The following is an 18468-nucleotide window of genomic DNA, read 5'->3' on the forward strand; positions in this document are numbered from 1 at the left end:
CAGCATCCTGAGGCATCCAACTTACCTCTCCAGCCGGTGGTCACCTCCAGAAGATCTTTGTCCCTCAGCCTGCAGTCTTTGTCAAAACCAGAGAATACCCAGCGAAACCAACAGGGCAATCGACCCCAAAAGAGCACACTGCACCCATCCTCCCCTGCGCCGCTGTTGGTGTACTTTGGGTCCTAACTTGGATCCCTATTTGTCCTGAGTGTAACACCAGGAGCTTTGCTCCCACAACCCTGTGGCCTGCTCATTAAGAGGCACCAACCGGAGGCCCCCTATCCCCCATTGGATAACATTGGGCCTCAGCACTCTGCACCCGTCCGCCCTAGTGCCCCTGAGAGTGCTTTGAGAGTGTATCCTTGCCCCTGGGGGAACCCTTGTTCTTACCCTAGAAACTCAACCCCCGAGACGGAGTACTTACCTGTTTACCGATAACTTATTTCTCTCCATAGGAGTACAATGACTATTTTCCTTTGAAAAATGTTCTAAGTGTGGAGTTGATTTGTATGAAAACCTGAAAAACTACAGCTGTGCAAAACTTATTTTACTTTCCTTTTCTCTATGAAATGTCCCAGTGTGTTATCTAGGTATATCACACTGAGTAGAAAAAGTAACTTAAAAAAGTAATCTGAAATGTAACTGAAAAGTAATTTTGACATTTTTAATTTACCTGTATTTCAATCAATTGCATTTGAACTTGCATTCCTTTGTAAAACACTGCATAAGATTTTGCAAAGCATTTATTACACTTAACTGGGCCAGGCTTGGCTTGGTTCTAGAAATAAAATAAATTATTATATTTATACAAACAAAATTGTTCTGAGTTCAGTCTTTGAGTGTGTGACATCATTTGCTGATTGAGAGTGTACAACAAATGCTTAACACTACCCTCTGATAAAGCCTTACTGCTAGCCCACAATACCACAAATAGAGAGGTGCTATCTACTTTTACCTCTGCCTACCTTTGGGGTTCCCCTGGACTCTTTGCACACTATACTCATTTTGGTATAGTATATTTAGAGCCAGCTTCCTACACATTCTATATCCTCTTAGTTTTCCCTGTTGGGCTTGCAATTACAACTTATCACATCTGGCTCCTGCCTCCAACTTTCTTTGTAGGAACTGAACCTTAAAGCATGACCTTTTTTTCCCCAGTTTTTTTACTCTTGTTATTTGACACCTGTATCCACAGACCAGTATATAGCCCAAGCTTTGAGTAACCATCTTATCGCAAAAATCCCCTTTATACTACTTTCTATCATTAGCCATATTGAGACTGAGAATAAAAAGCATGAACTTAAAATTTACAGAGAAGTGGCAAGATCGGGTTAGATTTGCTCTGTACAGCCTCTGGTGGAAATTCTGATTGACCAGTGGTTTACACTGAATTGAGGTATGGTATATGTTTCATAGACATTGGACTGTAGAAATTAACTCTCGAAAAATAAAAGAGAAATGTTGCTGTTAAAAAAAAATGTACGTCTCTTAGAAGAGGAAGTTCTGAATTTTTACACAGTCTGAACTTGCAAAATAATGTTTCAAACATGCAATGCTGAGACTCAATGATGGTGTAATTCTTGCTTGTACTTTCATAATTTTAGTCATAAACCACTATAGGAGCTTTAAAAAAGTGATACACCACTATAGGAGCTGTAAAGAAGGTGATACAGCACAGTGCTTATGTGCACAAAAGTGTAAAAGTGTGAATTTTTTTTACAACAGCTACTGAAATGGTTACACTCTATAAATAGCTGATAGGTTCTCAAACGATGGCTCCAACAACTCCTCAAGAGACAGTAGCTCAAAAGAAGTATTGTGTTGACCTTTTGACCGCAAAGAGGAGTTATGGTCGCGGGGTAAACCTCAGGACAGAGCAAAATACATTTAATCAATAGAAATATAACAGTGCCTCAATTTGTCTCTGATTATGGGCAAGTACCTGAGTGCCAGTAGCGGTTCTAGCCACCTGGCCTTCATAGACTTGTCCAGTGCTTTTGACTCCGTTAATCGGGAGAAATTGTGGGGTCTGATGAAGAAAATGAGTATTGAAGAAGCCCTCATCTCCCTTCTACGTAGGCTTCATACTTCCACTACAGTTACCATAAGATATAGGTCTTGGGAGGGGGCAAAGGAAGGGGTCCATTGTCTACACAGAAGGTGTTCGGCAGGGGTGCATGTTAGCTCCATTTCTTTTTTTATTATATACTAATGGCTTAGAAGCATTTTTATTTGAGAAGGAATTAGATTTTCCTAAAATTGGAGACAACCTGGTCCCACTATTATCTAATGCGATGACACCGTGCTAATGGCTTTGACAGCTAATTTTTAATAACATTATGAATTAGGACCCCACCCCTTATTACTGCAAGGGTCCAACATACTAGTTTGGTTGTGGAGGGGTTATTCCGCTTTGCCTGCAAGTTAGGCCACAAGCCAGTGACATAATTGTTTACTCTCTACAAAGCGAAATGCTTATCTGTGGCATCTTATGGGGCAGGAGTTTGGGGTTACCACAAAAGCAGACACTTGCAGGTCTTGGGAAATCTATTTATAGAAAGGCTATTTTCGACCCCAAATAGTGCCCCACACTTTTTTGTCATCATGGGGCTGGACTATCTTGAAAATCAAATAGATTTTGCCCCTTTGCTTCTTTGGGCAAAGATCTGGCTATCTGAGGACTTAATGTTCTGAAGGGAAGTCATTGAGGCTGTACTAACTTAGATAGTCCATTGTCGATCCCTTGGCTCCGCTTTGTGAAGGATACATTTCATGAGATAGGCCTGGGGCACTACTATGACAATCCTGCATGCATCCATATGAATGCGAAAGCCATTATAAAAGAGGCGCGTTATTCTGGGACAAATAAGTGCGGCTTACAAATGGTAGTGACGAGTCCCTCATGTTTGTTCACCGCAGAACAGTAATTGTATCTAACTTTTACAACCAATTCTCAAACACAATTGTTTTTTACTAGATTTCGTCTAAGCTCCTTGCACTATTAAGTGGCATTTCCCAAACAAGCAGGATGGGTTGATAGATTAACGCCTTTTCCATGTGACAATTTGGCAGATCAGAGCACTTTGCACTTTATGTTGTTCTGTCCCCTTCATAAAGAGCCGAGGGGAAAATTCTTAGCCTCACGTTTGAGAGAAATCCGGCCATGTACCTATATAGATGGTTTTAATTTTATGCATTTGTTGTCTACTTTGCCTATTTGCACTGCAGTCTCTAATTATATTAAAGTTGCAATGCCTATAAGAAAGCTCTATGAGTCAATATAGATTAACAGAAGTTTTGTAAGCTTTTAATAACAATTATTCTCATTCATAAAATGTTATGGTTGACATTATAGACTATTACATTGGGTTTTTGGCATTATGATTTATATTCCCTATCAAAATTTTTCGAATGCCATCTCTTTGATTTTTATACTGCTTTTTTTTTTCATGCCTCTGTAACTATGCCATATGAACATTTTATTGCAGAAAGTATGTATGTAAAACTTTTATGGCCTTTCAAACCGAATAAAGTTATTATTGAATTTGATATTCAATAGCAACCCTAAAAAGAAAGCAATAAAATGGTTTCTTCAAGTGGCGTAGCAAATCCCTTCAAAAACTGTCTTATTACGAAAGCTTTGTGGTCCGAATAGTCTACTGTAAAGGCATGGGCTATTTCGATGTAGCCTAAGGCAAGCCCGTCTGCGCCCGTCCGCGACCAGACGGGACCAGGGGCCACCCCCCCTGCTTCTCCCGCTCTTCCGGTCAGGACCTACAGCCCCATTGACCTACGGTCCATCGGAAGCAGAATTACTGCCACATGTACCCGTACCTTCGCAGCCATATCCCTCCCTTCTTGCTGTCCTGACTGCAAACACCCCCTCCGAAAAGTCTTAGCAGGCCCCTCGACGCCGAAATACTGCATGCTGGCACTAAACTGTCGATCATTACCCAAGCATAGCACCCAAATGTCCATACTGCTGCAGGAGCGCAAGCCAGATGCTGTCTTTTTAACAGAGACTTGGCTTTCCACCCATTCTGACCCAGACATAGTTGCAGCCCTACCAAGTGGATACCACATCATTAGATTGTACAGACCAGCAGGGAGAGGCGGGGGTCTGGCGATTATACTCAAAAACCAGTACAGTTGCCGCACTACAACAGAAAACATTCCCGAATGCGAAAGCATGGGATTCTGTATAGAGTTCAATGCAAATACCTCTTTCTCGGGCACCTTGATCTACCGTCCCCCTGACCCATCAAAATTGTTTCATAGGTCGCTCCCGGAGATCATTGCTAAAAGAGCTCTGTCCGTGGCTAACTATACAGTTTTGGGAGATTGAAATCTCCATTTCAATTCCCCCTCAGATAATATCGCCAAAGAGCTACTAGACGACCTAGGAGCCCTGCAGTTGTCCCAGCTGGTTACAGCTCCAACTCACGAGAAGGGCAACTTGCTTGATCCAATTATCAGCAGCTGCAGTGAGCTGACTGTTGACCCTCCTATCCCCCTCCCATGGTCGGATCATTTTCTGATACCGTTTTCCTGGGCAACCTATAAGGTCCCTCAGTCACCTCCCCGGACGACACTTAGGAGAAACTGGTCAAAACTCCAGTTGGAACCCTGGCTGCTTAGCCTGGACGCCGCTCATCCGCCTCTCTGCTCAGATCCTAGTGCAGCAAACGAAAACTATGTTAGCTGGATTACTAACTCACTGGACACGATCCTCCCTCCCCAAAGATCCTCATCTAAAAGAATGCAGAGATCAGCGCCCTGGTTCTCTGACCCTTTAAGAGAACTAAAACGTCGTTGCAGGCAACGAGAGAGAGCCTGGCGTATGGATTTTCTCCCGGAAAAAAAGGACGCATATAAAGAGGCAATAAAAACTTACAGAGATGGAATCAAGACGGCAAAAGCAACTTTCTACTCTGACAAAATCCTAGAGGCCAAATCAAAACCCAGGGAAATTTTCCGGATAATAAAGCACTGCTCGAATGTCACCACCGCCCCCCCTCCAACCAAAACCCAAGGTCAATGTGACGAGCTCGCGGACTTCTTTCACAATAAAGTCCTGAAAATTTACTCCACCTTTCAAACTAGAACCACAGTTTCAGAGATAGGTGACCCACCCTCCCCTAAAATACTCCCTCCCCCTGTCCAGCCAACCCTCGAGCACTTCCCTCCCTTGGACCTCGACACCCTCGGTAAAATGGCACGGCAAGTCAAATCGGGTTCTCCACGCGACCCAGCCCCACCAGAAGTTCTGATGCAAGCACACGAAGCCACCCTGCCTGTTATCATGGAACTCCTTAACACATCCATTGCTTCATGTGTTGTTCCTACAGCATGGAAACAAGCCATGGCGCGGGCGCTGCTAAAAAAACCAAACTTGAACCCCGACGATTATTCCAACTATCGTCCCATCTCTCTTCTCCCTTGGGCTGGCAAGGTGCTGGAGAAATATATAAACGTCCAACTGGTCCAGTTTATTGAAAATCATTCTCTACTGGATACATCCCAGACAGGGTTCAGGCCGAAACATGGCACCGAAACCGCCTTATTAGCGGTCGCCGAGGAATCTCGAAGGGTTCTGGATCAGGGAGGATACGTGGCAGTGATCCTCCTTGATCTAAGCGCCGCCTTCGATACGGTCAGCCATGCCACCTTGCTGAACCGTCTCCAGGACATCGGAGTCTCCGGCGACGCTCTAAGGTGGTTCGGCTCCTTCCTGTCCGATAGATCCTTTCAGATCTTCGATGGTGATACAATATCAACCAGTAAGCCCCTCAGCTGCGGAGTACCACAGGGCTCCTCTTTGAGCCCTGTGTTATTCAATGTCTACATGAGATCACTGGCGGGTGTCGTCGAACCGTACGGCATCAAAATTGTGTCGTACGCCGACGACACGCAGTTAGTGGTATCATTAGGTCAAAATAACATCAGTCACCTTCAAGGTGGCCTGCGGAGTTGCCTAGAGGACATCAAGGAGTGGATGACCAGCTCCTCCCTCAAATTAAATGGAGATAAAACAGAGCTACTGCTTCTAGGCCCAGCCTCGCCAACATCTTTTATCTCCTTGTGGCCCCAATCCCTGGGCACTCCTCCCACCCCCAAGGAAAGTGTCAAGAGCCTAGGAGTGTGGCTGGACAGCAAGCTGTCCTTTTCCACCCAGGCTACCAAGCTGTCCGCCACCTGCTTCGGTATCCTTAAAACCCTAAGGAAGGTCCTTCCACTTCTGCCTCCAGAAGCCAAGAAAGTAGCAGTCCAAGGCCTTATACAGTCCCGCCTTGACTCAAACAATGCTCTATACGTGGGGGCTCCCGAGATGACTCTCCGGAAGCTCCAGATAGTGCAAAACTGTGCAGCACGCACCCTGTTAAAGATTCCACGAGCCCAGTCAGCCAGACCTGTACTGAAAAGTCTTCACTGGCTGCCAGTTAAACACAGAGTGTCGTTCAAGGCGTTGTGCATCGCACACCGGGCATTCTGGAACACAGGACCCGCTATTAATAGCAAGCTTATCATTCCTTACCACCCAAACAGGAATCTCCGCTCCTCTGAGGCTCTCCGTGCTGTGGTTCCTCGAGTGAAGAGAGCCAGATCCGGGGGTAGGCTGTTCTCATTGAACACCGCTAAACTATGGAACACCCTCCCCCTCTCACTCCGTTCCAACCCGGACCTGCTGTCATTCCGCAAAAAGCTGAAGACGTTACTATTCACCCAAGCCCCCTAGCTCTAAGGCGTCACGTTACCTGTCCCCTCGATTCTTACCCCCAGCGCTTGGCGCCTCCGGGCAGCAATCGCGCTCAATAAATCTATTTCCATTCCATGAACAATGCCATTTGCGTGTTCTCATCAATTCACTTCATCTGATGCATAGGGATTTTCGTAAAAGTGAAGTAGTGTCTGCGTACTGAGTGCTTAGGGTGAAAATTACATACAGGGGGTCCAAAATGTGAATAAAGTAGATATTGGCTCAGCTAGTGGATGGAGAAGAATTTGTTAGGGACAACTGCACAAAAGGAGCAGATGAACTAAGAGGGGCAAGATGGGGTGTATGCACACAGATTTATAACGGGTAATTCATATACAGGCAATGTTCAAAGGGGAGAGTGTGAAAACAAAGGGGTCATGGCATGGCATGTTTTCCTCATGTAACCAGCCTTGTGGGCTCAGAAAGGTTTTTAAGGATTGATGTAAGACCAGAGGTGTTACCTGCATGTATTTAATTCCCACATCGACTCACAGTATGAGTTTGACAGGAGACAAAACTTTAAGTATACAGGGCTCCTTTGCATGTACAGCTGCTTTGTTCTCAAGTGATCATTGTCTGATGCTGCAGCATAGAAATATTGCTGAAGTTGGCAATGCTGTTCTTTTTATACCTAAAATCAAACTCTATCATCTTTAAGTACAGTGTTTAATGGAGTGAAATTCCAGTAAGTGCCCAGGTCCCAATTTAGCGCGGGAAACCAGCTTTATAATGCAGTCATTACATTACCTTTACATAGCAGTCATTACATCGCAACATCCTTTACATAGCATGTCATTACAACGCATGTCATTACAACGCATTTCATTACAACGCATGTCATTACAACGCAGGCATTGCATTGCAAGTCATTACAATGCATAGTACCCTTACACTATCCAACACTTACCCTATTGTTGCACTCACTGGAGTTAGAATAGTAATTATTACCCCTATACTATCCAACACTTACCTTAAATACGATGTAATGGTATGCTTTGTAAAAGAACGCGTTGTAAAGGATGTTGCGATGTAAAAACTGCGTTGTAAAGGCGTGCATTGTAAATGTATGCGTTGTAACGTCATACATTCATTTAGCACACACTATCAGGCACATGCATCAAAGGATTTTGCGATCGCAAACGGTGCGAATCGCAAAAATCAGCCGTTTGCGATCGCAAAATCTGCTTTTTGGTATGCATGAAGGGTGAAGACCCTTGCAATTTGAGAATTCGCAAATATTTGCGAATTCTCAAATTGCGATTGCATTTAAGGAATCGCATTTTGCGATTCCTTAAATGCAATGCATGAAACTTTAAATTGCGATTTCGCAATTAGGGGGAGCAAATTACCAGGAGGTTGAACCTCATGGTAATTTGCGAAACTTTGAAAAATGCACTTTTGTGCATTTTTCAAAGTTTCATGTTGTGCACACACATTGCCCTAAGGGCATGTGTGTACACAACATATGTGCACAGATTGATTTCAGGGGTGCAACAGGGTGTTCTTTGGACACCCCTGCACCCTTGAAATCGCATTCTCAATTTGCGATTCGCTAATTGCTAATCGCAAATTGAGAATTTCTTCCCATTCATTCCTATGGGCCTTTAGGCCTATAGGAATGAATGGGGAGGTATTCCTTAAATGCGACTCTCAAATTGCGAGTCGCAATTAAGGAATATTAAGAAATCGCAATTTTTTTTGCAATTTCTTGATGCATTGCATTTTGCAATTCCTTAACTGCGATTCCTTATTTTTCGCAATTAAGGAATCGCAAAATGCAATATTGATGCATGTACCTGATCTTCTGCATGTTAAGTTATATGGTGGGTTGTGACCACCTAGGGTGTCAACTTTTGCTTGCTGCCTGCTGTGTCAGGACCGATAGATTGTCCTGGACAGTCAGTAAAACTACACCAGGCTTTGTTATTCCAGGCTCAATGGAATCTCAGTTTGGCAGTTTTGCTTAGATGTGTACTGTTTTGTGCAGGTCTGCTCACAGGCTCATATTTTTTGAGAATCAGCACTTGTTTTTCCTCCCCAGACTTTCACTAACAACAACCGATAGAAAAACACACAAGGAGAACAGAAGTAGGAAGAGTGTGAAGGAAAAACATTGATAAAGGGAGAAAGCAGAAACGAAAAGAAACCTGAAGGAGTGAGATAAAGAGCGAGGGAATGCCTAGTGAATTAAGAAGCATAGGGTGGAATCCAGGCTATACAGCATTTGTATACGGCACCCCAGCCCTCGATTTTGCTGGCTTCTAAAGTTCGGGCACCAGCACTTATTCTTTTACAAATTTAGCACAAACTACAGACGCTAGCGCTATTTTCATACGTAGCCCTGCAGCATGGCAGGTATTTGTGATCTGGCAGAGATTGGCAGCTTCATTTATGTTTTTCAGATCATAAACTTTAATACAGGCTTCTGTCTGATAGAATGCAATTTTGTTTTGTCATTCAGAGGACAAATACATTTATCACACCCCTCTGAAATTGCATTGATATTTGTAATTGCAGAATACTTACATCTTAATTACATTTCTTAATCTGTTGATGTTTTAAATTGATAAAACGTGTACAGGTGTGTGCATCCAACTTCTCCACCTTCGCAGCATTCCACTAGTATGTTGTTTCTTTTTTACTTACCAAACTATGGTTTATGTAGCTGCCAATGGGAAATATACAGAGGACAAATGAGTGCTAACCGCACACAGCTATGAATACTGGAAAGGGAAACGCACTTAAAAGGCAACTCTGTAAATCCAGTACAAGAATGATCACATTGACAAGATATTTTACTGTAGAATGCTTTAGGGAAACCTGAAAATAAGTGGGATTACAGGCAAACTCTTCTAAATTTTGAAGATAATGTAATTACGCACTGGGAAACAAAAGGTAAATAATATCATTCAACTAAACTCTAGGTTTCTAATATTTTAAAATAGTTTTTTCTCTTTTTGTTTCGTCAATTAATGTTCATGTCTTTTGTGGTAGCTATCGATCTATTTCTGTGGTTGCTCACTTGTTGATAGACCATTTTAATTTAATCTGAACTGCTTCTCTCTACATTTGCAGATTGAGGTTGGATCCACAAATGTTCGAATTGGAAGCACAATTTTTGGAGAACGAGATTATCCAAACAGTCCCAAAAATGACCGCCATGTGGAGCAGGCACAAGACAAAATGGCCGGGCTGGCAGTGGAGGAGCGCTGAAAGTTGTGTTAAGAATGTGGTGTAGGCAGTGTGGATCAGTACCTAGTTCTAACACAAAGAAGCCAATGTAATGAGTCTAGACTTAGCCCTCTAATTGCAGAACTTTAAAAGCTGCGGCCCTGCAATGCTGTGGGCATTGTAAGCACTGCAGGTCTACTTGCTATTGCCTGAAACAGTTTCTTGAAGGGTTTTAGAATCCTTCACATATCATTAACTTTGGGCAAGTAGGGGAACCTAGGAATATTTCTGACGTCTCTGGTTCGAAAAACTTTAAAAGATCATTACTCTTTTCTGTGATGGCAATTGTACTTTTTGAACTTCATTATTGTGAAAAAAATCGCTTTCTAATCAATAAAGTGGCATGTCTGATATTTAAAAATATTGTACAACTATTTATGAAATAGTGTGCGCATGTTCTGGTTGGAGTATTAAGTGCCTTTACTTTGCTTGATGTCTCCGGCTTAGCCACCTTGTATATTCACTATGAAGACAGTGTCACACTGTGAAGGTTTATACAATGTGTTACTTTCTTTTTGGAATTACTGTCGATGGATGACCTGGTTAAATTAGACTGATGCATATTTTGCCGGTGAAAACATTTTTATGGAATGGGTGAGCAATGATGGCTGTACCAAACAAAGCATAGTGGAGGAGGTATTCAGAGCTAGCGGTCATGCTGTTTTTCTTTACCATTTAATTGGAAATGTGAGCTGTGGCTGAGCATTGAGGGACCCATCTTCTGCAGCAGCAAAATTGGGGCTCTGTCCATATTCAATGGAGACCAGAACTGCCTCCTGCCCAGGTGTTATAATCACATTCCTATGTTCTCTCAAGAAAAGGCGATTTTCTGGCTTACTAAAGACTGTACTCTCACTGTTATCTAACATATATTGTTTAATCTATTATTTGTGACTCTAGCCTTACTTGTCCAGGGAGGCAGAAATTATATAGTTCCTTGTTCAAGTATGCCAAATGTAAATTCACAGTTGTCCATGCATACCATCCTTTGTAAATGTAAAAATTGGACTCCTTCATATCAAATTATTTCATTTCACATCCTGTGTCTACAAATCTCTGGGGGAATCTCCAGTCTTCTGATATGAATAATTCATTTTGTTTTTAATCAAATGTTTTGCTTTTAGGCATGACAAACTCTTGAAATTTCCAGGACGTTGTGTATTTTCCTTGTGCACCCAAATCTTTTGTCCCCTTGCATAATTCATTTAATTATTGTTTATAATACCTTTACCAAAGAAAATGACGTGCTTTAAATATGAGATAGAATTGTGAACGAGTATGCATGATCACAAATCAGGCAAGCAAACTGAGTTTATCCCTGAAGATGCTTGGACAAAGGCTAACCTTTTTAACTCTGGAGCACACAGATCTCTTTTAGGTCCATTCTTATTTTTTGAGTAAAGCAGAAAAAATCTTGCCTCCGAAATGTGGGTGTGAATTTTTAGCTTCTCTTCATAGTGACGTTTCCAGCTAGAAAGTTCAGTTGTGTAGTTCTTTTAAATATACTTGTTTGATGCGATGAAGTGTGTTGAAGACCGTGTAACGCACCTTAAATAAAATGTAGACCGGTGATAGATGGCTGTGTAAGGTAACATGGTTTGATTGTATTTTGAGCACCATGAGAGGAAGCTAGTTATCCCATGAACATGGGGATGGCCGTTCACCCCATGAAAATGGGGATGTCTATTTACCAGACAGCTGTTTCTAAAGCCAGAGGGTAAATTAAAGGTGTCGCTTAAAAAAAAAACATGCAAAGTTCCAAGCAAGATATTCGATTTTAATGTGCTTGCATCCATAGATCTCAATCTTAGGTAAAATCTATAGAGGATCTGAGGTGGAATACAATGAGCAACAGAAATGACTAAATACATGTCCGTAATACTGAAAATGAGGACATCCCCTCCTAAATGCCCATTAGACAGCAACTCAGTCTCTTGATATCCACCACTGCAAGCAATGTAAAATAGTTGATTATTGTTTGAGGACTAAAGGGATGCCCTTTGATGTTTTGATCTAATGTTTGAAATCAATTCTATGACAGATCAGAGAGTCACTCTGTGTCAGACAACACCGGAGAAGGAATCCAACCCGTATACACCTCACAAGCTACTGCAATGGGGCACACTGGATTCGAAGTTCACCAATTATAAACTCAGCCAAGGAAGATAAGAACACCTCAAGCACATAACTTTCAAGCCCAGGTATTTGTGGACAGAATGAAAAGGATTTACCTTTAGAGAACCGTATTGAAGGCCGTGAAAGAGATAGTTCAGGATAAATTGGGAGACACCTTGTCCTGTGGTTGGAGATATGTGGCCTCTTAACAGAAAGTTAGCCCTTAAGTAAAGCCAAGTGCAGTTTTTGAAAAGAGTCCTTCAGCTCACATGTCAAAACTACACAACGTCTTGAAGGATGATTGTGGGCATAGAGTAATGGCTGATAATACTAAAGAAGCCAGCTCAAGAAAAGCCATTAAAAGCTCAAGTTCTTATAATGACCTTTCAGTTATCGCTCAGCTAAAACAGTACACTCAGCAGAGCCTGTACCTAAACCCAGAAGAGTGAATTTCAATGTAGAAGACCTTTCAATTAAGAACAAATGATTCAGGGCAATTATGAAAATGTGAGTAAATAACCCAATCCAAACGAGAATCCTTTATCACAAAATCAATACAAAGCTTATCATTAAAAAAAGAATTTCTGGAAGAAGGTCCACACGAGTAATATATGGTCAGCCTAAATGTGTATTGAAAGTATGCTCAGTCAAATGTATCAGTCAGTCAAAAGTATATTTATTTAGACCTTGGTCTTTTTAATAGATTGAAATCACATAACAATACGATTATAAAAGACGTTAAAACAGAACCAGATTAACAATATCTAAAAGGATGAAATAGTAAAAGAGGTAGTAATCCATTTACAAGATGAACCTGAGATTAGCGCACTAAACATTAATCAATAAATACACTATTAAGTCTTAATGCACAGTGTGTAAAAATCTCCAAAGTACACTTCACATCTAAAAACCTCATTAAATCAAAAATGTAACTGCTTGACTTAGATTTAAAAAGACATATTTCCTAAACATTGGTCTTAAAATACTTTGCGTGTAGATAAAAACCATAAACAATCTGATAAAATATGTGCAGCATTACATTTAAAATTCAACCTACAGGTAACTTTTTCTTATTATCTGAGAATCTTCTTGGCTGCTGAGCTTTCAAATGCAAGGTTCAGACTGACTCTAAATGTTCAAAGGGCAAGCCTTAAAGATCTATTGGGCTGAGCATCCATACAAGAAAACGCTTCACCATTCTTTTACGATTACCACAGATATTGAGTGGACGAAACACTATGCAAATATTGCATAGCCGTTTCTCTAGCCTGATTTTTAATTATTGCCCACAGCTCATCCTTAAGTTTCCTCCCAGATAAACTATTTTCCAGTGTTTATAGATGTCCTTTTCCAAACTTCCATTAGCATTAATTTATCAATTTGATCCCATCTTAATTCACTGTACATAAGATCTTTGTGACTGAGCATTAACATTTTTCAGTGAGGCTATGCTCCAAGCGATTCCAATATCTAAACGCCACTGCATAGGCTAGCTCCAGAGTTATTTTGGCTTCCATCCTGGCAGCTTGAAGTATCGCAGAGGGCGACAAGGAACAGTTTTTTTTCCCCACATTTATTTTATTTTTTACACATCTGCCTTCTTCAAGATCCCATTCAAATTTCCCACTGAGACAAAGCAGTGCTACTCTCCTATTGAAATGGAGTATAGCATTGCTGAGTAGGCCGCTAGGTTGGTCTTAAAGAGTGTCCTCTGAATTCTTTATTCAACTTCCTAAGTCCACTAAATGGCATGATTGCCTTTGCCTGAAGGGATTCAATGTGGCCTTTTCATTGTAACTTCTTTTCAAACGACACCCCTAGATATTTATATCCATTAACTACCTCAACGTCTGCTTTATCCAGGTAACATTTACATTTAGAGTTTCAATCAATCATTCAATCAGGGGTTTTAAAGTGTGCCACTCACCCTTGAGGGTCTCCAGGCGCTGGGGGTGCAGGGGAGGGGAATGGTGTAAGCAGGTCTCTAGGTCATTCGAAGCGCCAGGTCTTGAGGTCCTTTCTAAATTGGTGCAGAGTCGGACTTCGCCGGATGCAGTGGGGGAGTTTATTACAGATCTTTCAAATATTGCATAGCCCTTTCTCTAGCCTGATTTTTAATTATTGCCCACATCTCATCCTTAGGTAGCCTCCTAGTTTTCCTTTTACGCATATTTATTCAAAGTTTCTTCTTTGTACAGTATTTACCAAATACATCTAACTTCCTCTGAAAGCCGATTTCTGTCATATCCTTAATAAAAAGGTCATCAGCATATAAGGATCACGTGACGTGGGAACCAATAATTTTAGGACAAAATTATTCACAGCTCTCAAAACTTTAAACAGATCAGCTAAATATGAGGTGGTGCAGAATTGTCCGGAATATTCATATGCTTCAAAGGTCTTCTGGAACACCATGAAAAAGTATTTTTTTCTGGAACAGTCTGTAAACACAAGTTGTTTTTCATTGCAACTAATCCGGTATCATTTTCTGTCGCAACAAACTCCTTCCCCACACCCAGATTTGTGTCTTGCTTGTACAACACAAAAAAACAAAACCGAGAAATTACACATTTCAAACTTGTTTGCAATTTTTCACACAAATGCACACACAACACTGCCAAATAAAATGGACGCTGGAATTCAACAAGTGGCTCGTACTAACAAAATTCAGCACAAATCCACTTTCTAAGTCCTAGTGAAAAATACAACGCAAGATGTAAAACGGACGTATCTAATATGGGTCCTGCAGCATCGAAGAAAGCGCCACCATACCAATCCCGCTGGTACCCAAGAAATTGCACATACTGCCTAGCATTCGAGCAAACTACCTTTCGCACAATCCAACAACTGCACGTCTTGTGTTGATCTGGGGGCCAATAACCCTGTCCATCCACTACCACCACAGAGACCTGACCAAGACAAACAAGCAGCACTGAAAACGATCGCTTTCACAAAAAAAAAAAAACGGCAAGTGGTGCGCGTGCATGCGCCACTGCCAGCATATGTCTTCAATTATCACGGCCGTCTGGCCGCGATAATTGAAGATATATGGCCTTTGGTGCACGTAACAGACACCAATAGGCCATGGGCGGAGCAACGCGACTGCCCATGGCCTATTGCACGTTCTGTTTAACAAATACATGCACGCAAAGGCCAATGAAAATGGACCTAGGAAATAACACGCACGAGCTGCGTGGAATTTCCAGGTCCATTTTCAAAACCCCAGGAAAAGGACTCTGGGCTGCGCGAGACTGCTTGCGCTGTGTACGTATGCCTGAGACCTTAAAATAGGAGTGGATCAAATACATAACCTTGCCGTAATCTATTTTTGATTTCTATTTTTCCTGTCAATGCTACTTTTTGTGTTTACTTCCACTTGTAGTATATTATGGAGCTCAATGAGATCCCATAGTTTGCTAACACTTTCCACAGTACTTCCTGATCAACCGAATCAAAGACTGACTGAAATTCCACAAAGCAACAAAATAAATTGCTTCTTAAGTCTATCAACTTTTGTGCTAGGGACCATAATTTGAAACAGTGGTCAAGTGTGGAATGCCCCTCCTTGAAACCTTTCTGTTAAATGGGGATTATAGTTTTATTTTCTGTCCAAAGCTCAAAGTAATTCAAAAATACCTTTCCTCCCACATATAGCAGGTTTTATCTGTCCATAATTTTGGCAATGTATTACCACTCCTTTGCTTTTTATAAACTGGATTTAAAACTCTGCCCTTCCTGTTTTCTGCAAATAACCCTGTTTTTAGTACTCTTTGAAATACAAAATTAAGCATCCTGGACCACCAGTCCACATTAGTTTTAAATATAACTGCTGCTTTCGTTAATCTCAGGGCATTAATTGTCTTTATGACCAGCTGGGAGAAAACTGCCCTTATTTCTTGTTCTAATATAAAATAACCTTGGCAAGGGGTATCGTTGTACCTATTTGTGTTTGTCTCCTCCAGGTAGATAAACCATGCTTCACCTACCAGGCACCTCAACTTTCCTGTATCCTTCCAAGCCATGCCGGGGTGTTCAGAATGTTTTATTGTCTTTGAGGTCAACTGCTTCAAGCATTTGGCATGAAAAGCCGGCTTCTTTATAATGAATTCTCTTTTATAGTCCCTTCTAATTTTAGTTTTTAATAGCCTATATTTTTCATCAAACGACGTGTGTTCAGATTCTCAAGTTTCTATCATCTCCACATATACTAAGTTTCAGCTCTATATTTAAGTAAAAGAATAGCCGGTTGGTCAACATTGCATGCCCCTTATGAAATTTCCTAGCTGGGCTATGAGAAGGTGCCTTGCCATTTACACTAAGTAAGCCATTGGAAGCCAAGAAGTGGAACAACGTAGCATCTATGTTTATGTTAATGTTTACGGATTTATAGAGCGCATGGCTGCCCGTGAGCGTCCCTGCTCTGGTGATAAAACAGATGGGATTGAGAGGGGGAATTAATTAGGGGAACAGCCAGGTCTTCAAGAGTTTACGAAACAATGGGAGATTAGGCTGAGCCCGAATGTCGATTGGCAGTGCATTCCACAGTTTGGAGGCATTGTATGAAAAAAGACGGCCTCCAGACCGGGCCCTCTTGATCCTGGGTATTGAAGTCAAATGAAGGTGAGTGGATCGAAGAGTTCTGTTGGTTTTGTAGGGAACGACGAGGTCCTTTAAGATGGGGGGGGGGGGTGCCTTGCCATGCAGAATTTTGTGGATAGTACATAGGGCCTTAAAATCCACCCTTTCAATTATGGGTAGCCAGTGGAGTGACCTGAGGGCTGATTTGGCTGAGCAACGGTTGTTAGTGCCCGTAAGAAGCCGGGCAGCGGTATTTTGCACAACCTGAAGCTTCGCTGTTACTTTATTAGGGGCACCGAGGTATAGGGCATTGCCGTAGCCCAGTCGGGACAGAACGAGGCCCTGAATCAGAAGCTTTTTAGATTGGGTAGTGAGTAAAGGTAAGATTTTTCGAGAAGTGCGTAAGAGACTATAGCAGGCTCCGGCAGTTTTTCTGGCTTGGGTGTTAAGTGTAAGGCCTTCATCTAACCAAATCCCCAGACTTTTGATGTCAGACTTTGGGATTGGAGGTGGGCCCATACAAGGGGGCCACAAGGTCTCCGGGCGAAAGTATGATTGATTGCCCAAGACCAGGATCTCTGTCTTATTGCTGTTAAGCTTAAGATGGGCCCTGTCCATCCATCTAGTTATATCCCCAAGACCGGAGTAAAGATCTGTAGAAGGGTGATACTGCTGACTTAGTGATACAACAAGCAGGGTGTCATCAGCATAGGTCAGGAGATTAATACCATATTGGGTGACAATCTTTTCAAGGGGGGACATGTACACATTAAAAAGCGTAGGGCTCAAAGAAGAGCCCTGAGGGACGCCACAGTGTGCAGGAGTTATCTTAGAGATGAAATTACTATCTGCCACTTGAAATGAGCGGTTATGTAAAAAGGATTTGAGCCAGGACAGGGCCAGCCCTGAGATACCCAGGTTCTCGAGCCGGTGGACCAGCGTAAGATGATTCACGGTGTCGAAGGCCGCACTCAGATCCAGAAGGATCACTGCCACTGATCCCCCTGAGTCTATGATCTTTATGGCCTCTTCCACAACCGCAATCATTGCGGTCTCCGTGCTCTGGACAGGGCTGAAGCCCGTCTGTGAGGGTTTAAGTAGATCGTTTGTTTCAAGGTAGTCAGATAACTGACGGTTAATGTATTTTTCTGCTACCTTGCTGACGCCTGGTAAAAGGGAGATTGGCCGAAAGTTGTTCAGTTCCAGAGGGTCCAGATTGGGTTTTTTAATCAGTGCTTTAACGATGGCCCTTTTCCAACTTGGGGATACAGTGCCCTGCGAGAGGTTAATCAAATTTGCCATGGGTGCAAGAATAACGGGGGTAACTAATTTTAAGATGTTCAAAGGGCAGGGTCTAACGGCGAGCCGCTTTTAATTGATTGAAAGATGGAGGAACGGGAGTCTTTTGTTATAGGAACAAACCTATCCAGATTGGGCTCGGGTTTCTGTGACGTTAAACTAGGACAATCTCGTAAGTCAGGGATGCCAGTAGTGTTGTGCAGGGAGAGATGGTTCAAGATTTTTTGGATCTTTGAGTCAAAGAACTCGGCTAGCTCATTACAGCGACTATCTGAGGGATCTACGGGGCAAGGGGGTCAGGGGTTTTTAAAAGCTTTTTCGCAATTTGGAATGTTTCCCTCGACGAGTTGGCAGAAGATCTAATTTTTTCTTCAAAGAATGAGGCTTGTGCCGATTTCAAAGCCTTTTTATAATTGAGAATCATGAGTTTATAGTCCTGCTTCTTGTAGGGATTGAAGTCCTTCCTCCATGCCCTTTCAGACTTTTTA

At 42.1% G+C, this 18468-nt stretch overlaps 1 protein-coding gene across 1 annotated transcript in view; it reads left to right on the forward strand.

The window, feature by feature from the left end:
- Window positions 1–10344, forward strand: part of LOC147666016 (pyridoxal phosphate homeostasis protein-like) — a 50019-nt gene extending 39675 nt beyond the window's left edge. The window contains exon 6 of the mRNA XM_086949321.1: window positions 9833–10344. Coding sequence (XP_086805447.1) covers window positions 9833–9970 — 138 coding nt within the window. The 3' untranslated portion in view covers window positions 9971–10344. The remainder of the gene's footprint in view (window positions 1–9832) is intronic.
- Window positions 10345–18468: the final 8124 nt, after the last annotated feature.

Source organism: Lissotriton vulgaris, unplaced genomic scaffold (genome assembly GCF_964263255.1).
Source record: "Lissotriton vulgaris unplaced genomic scaffold, aLisVul1.2 SCAFFOLD_289, whole genome shotgun sequence".
Taxonomy (NCBI): Eukaryota; Metazoa; Chordata; class Amphibia; order Caudata; family Salamandridae; genus Lissotriton; species Lissotriton vulgaris.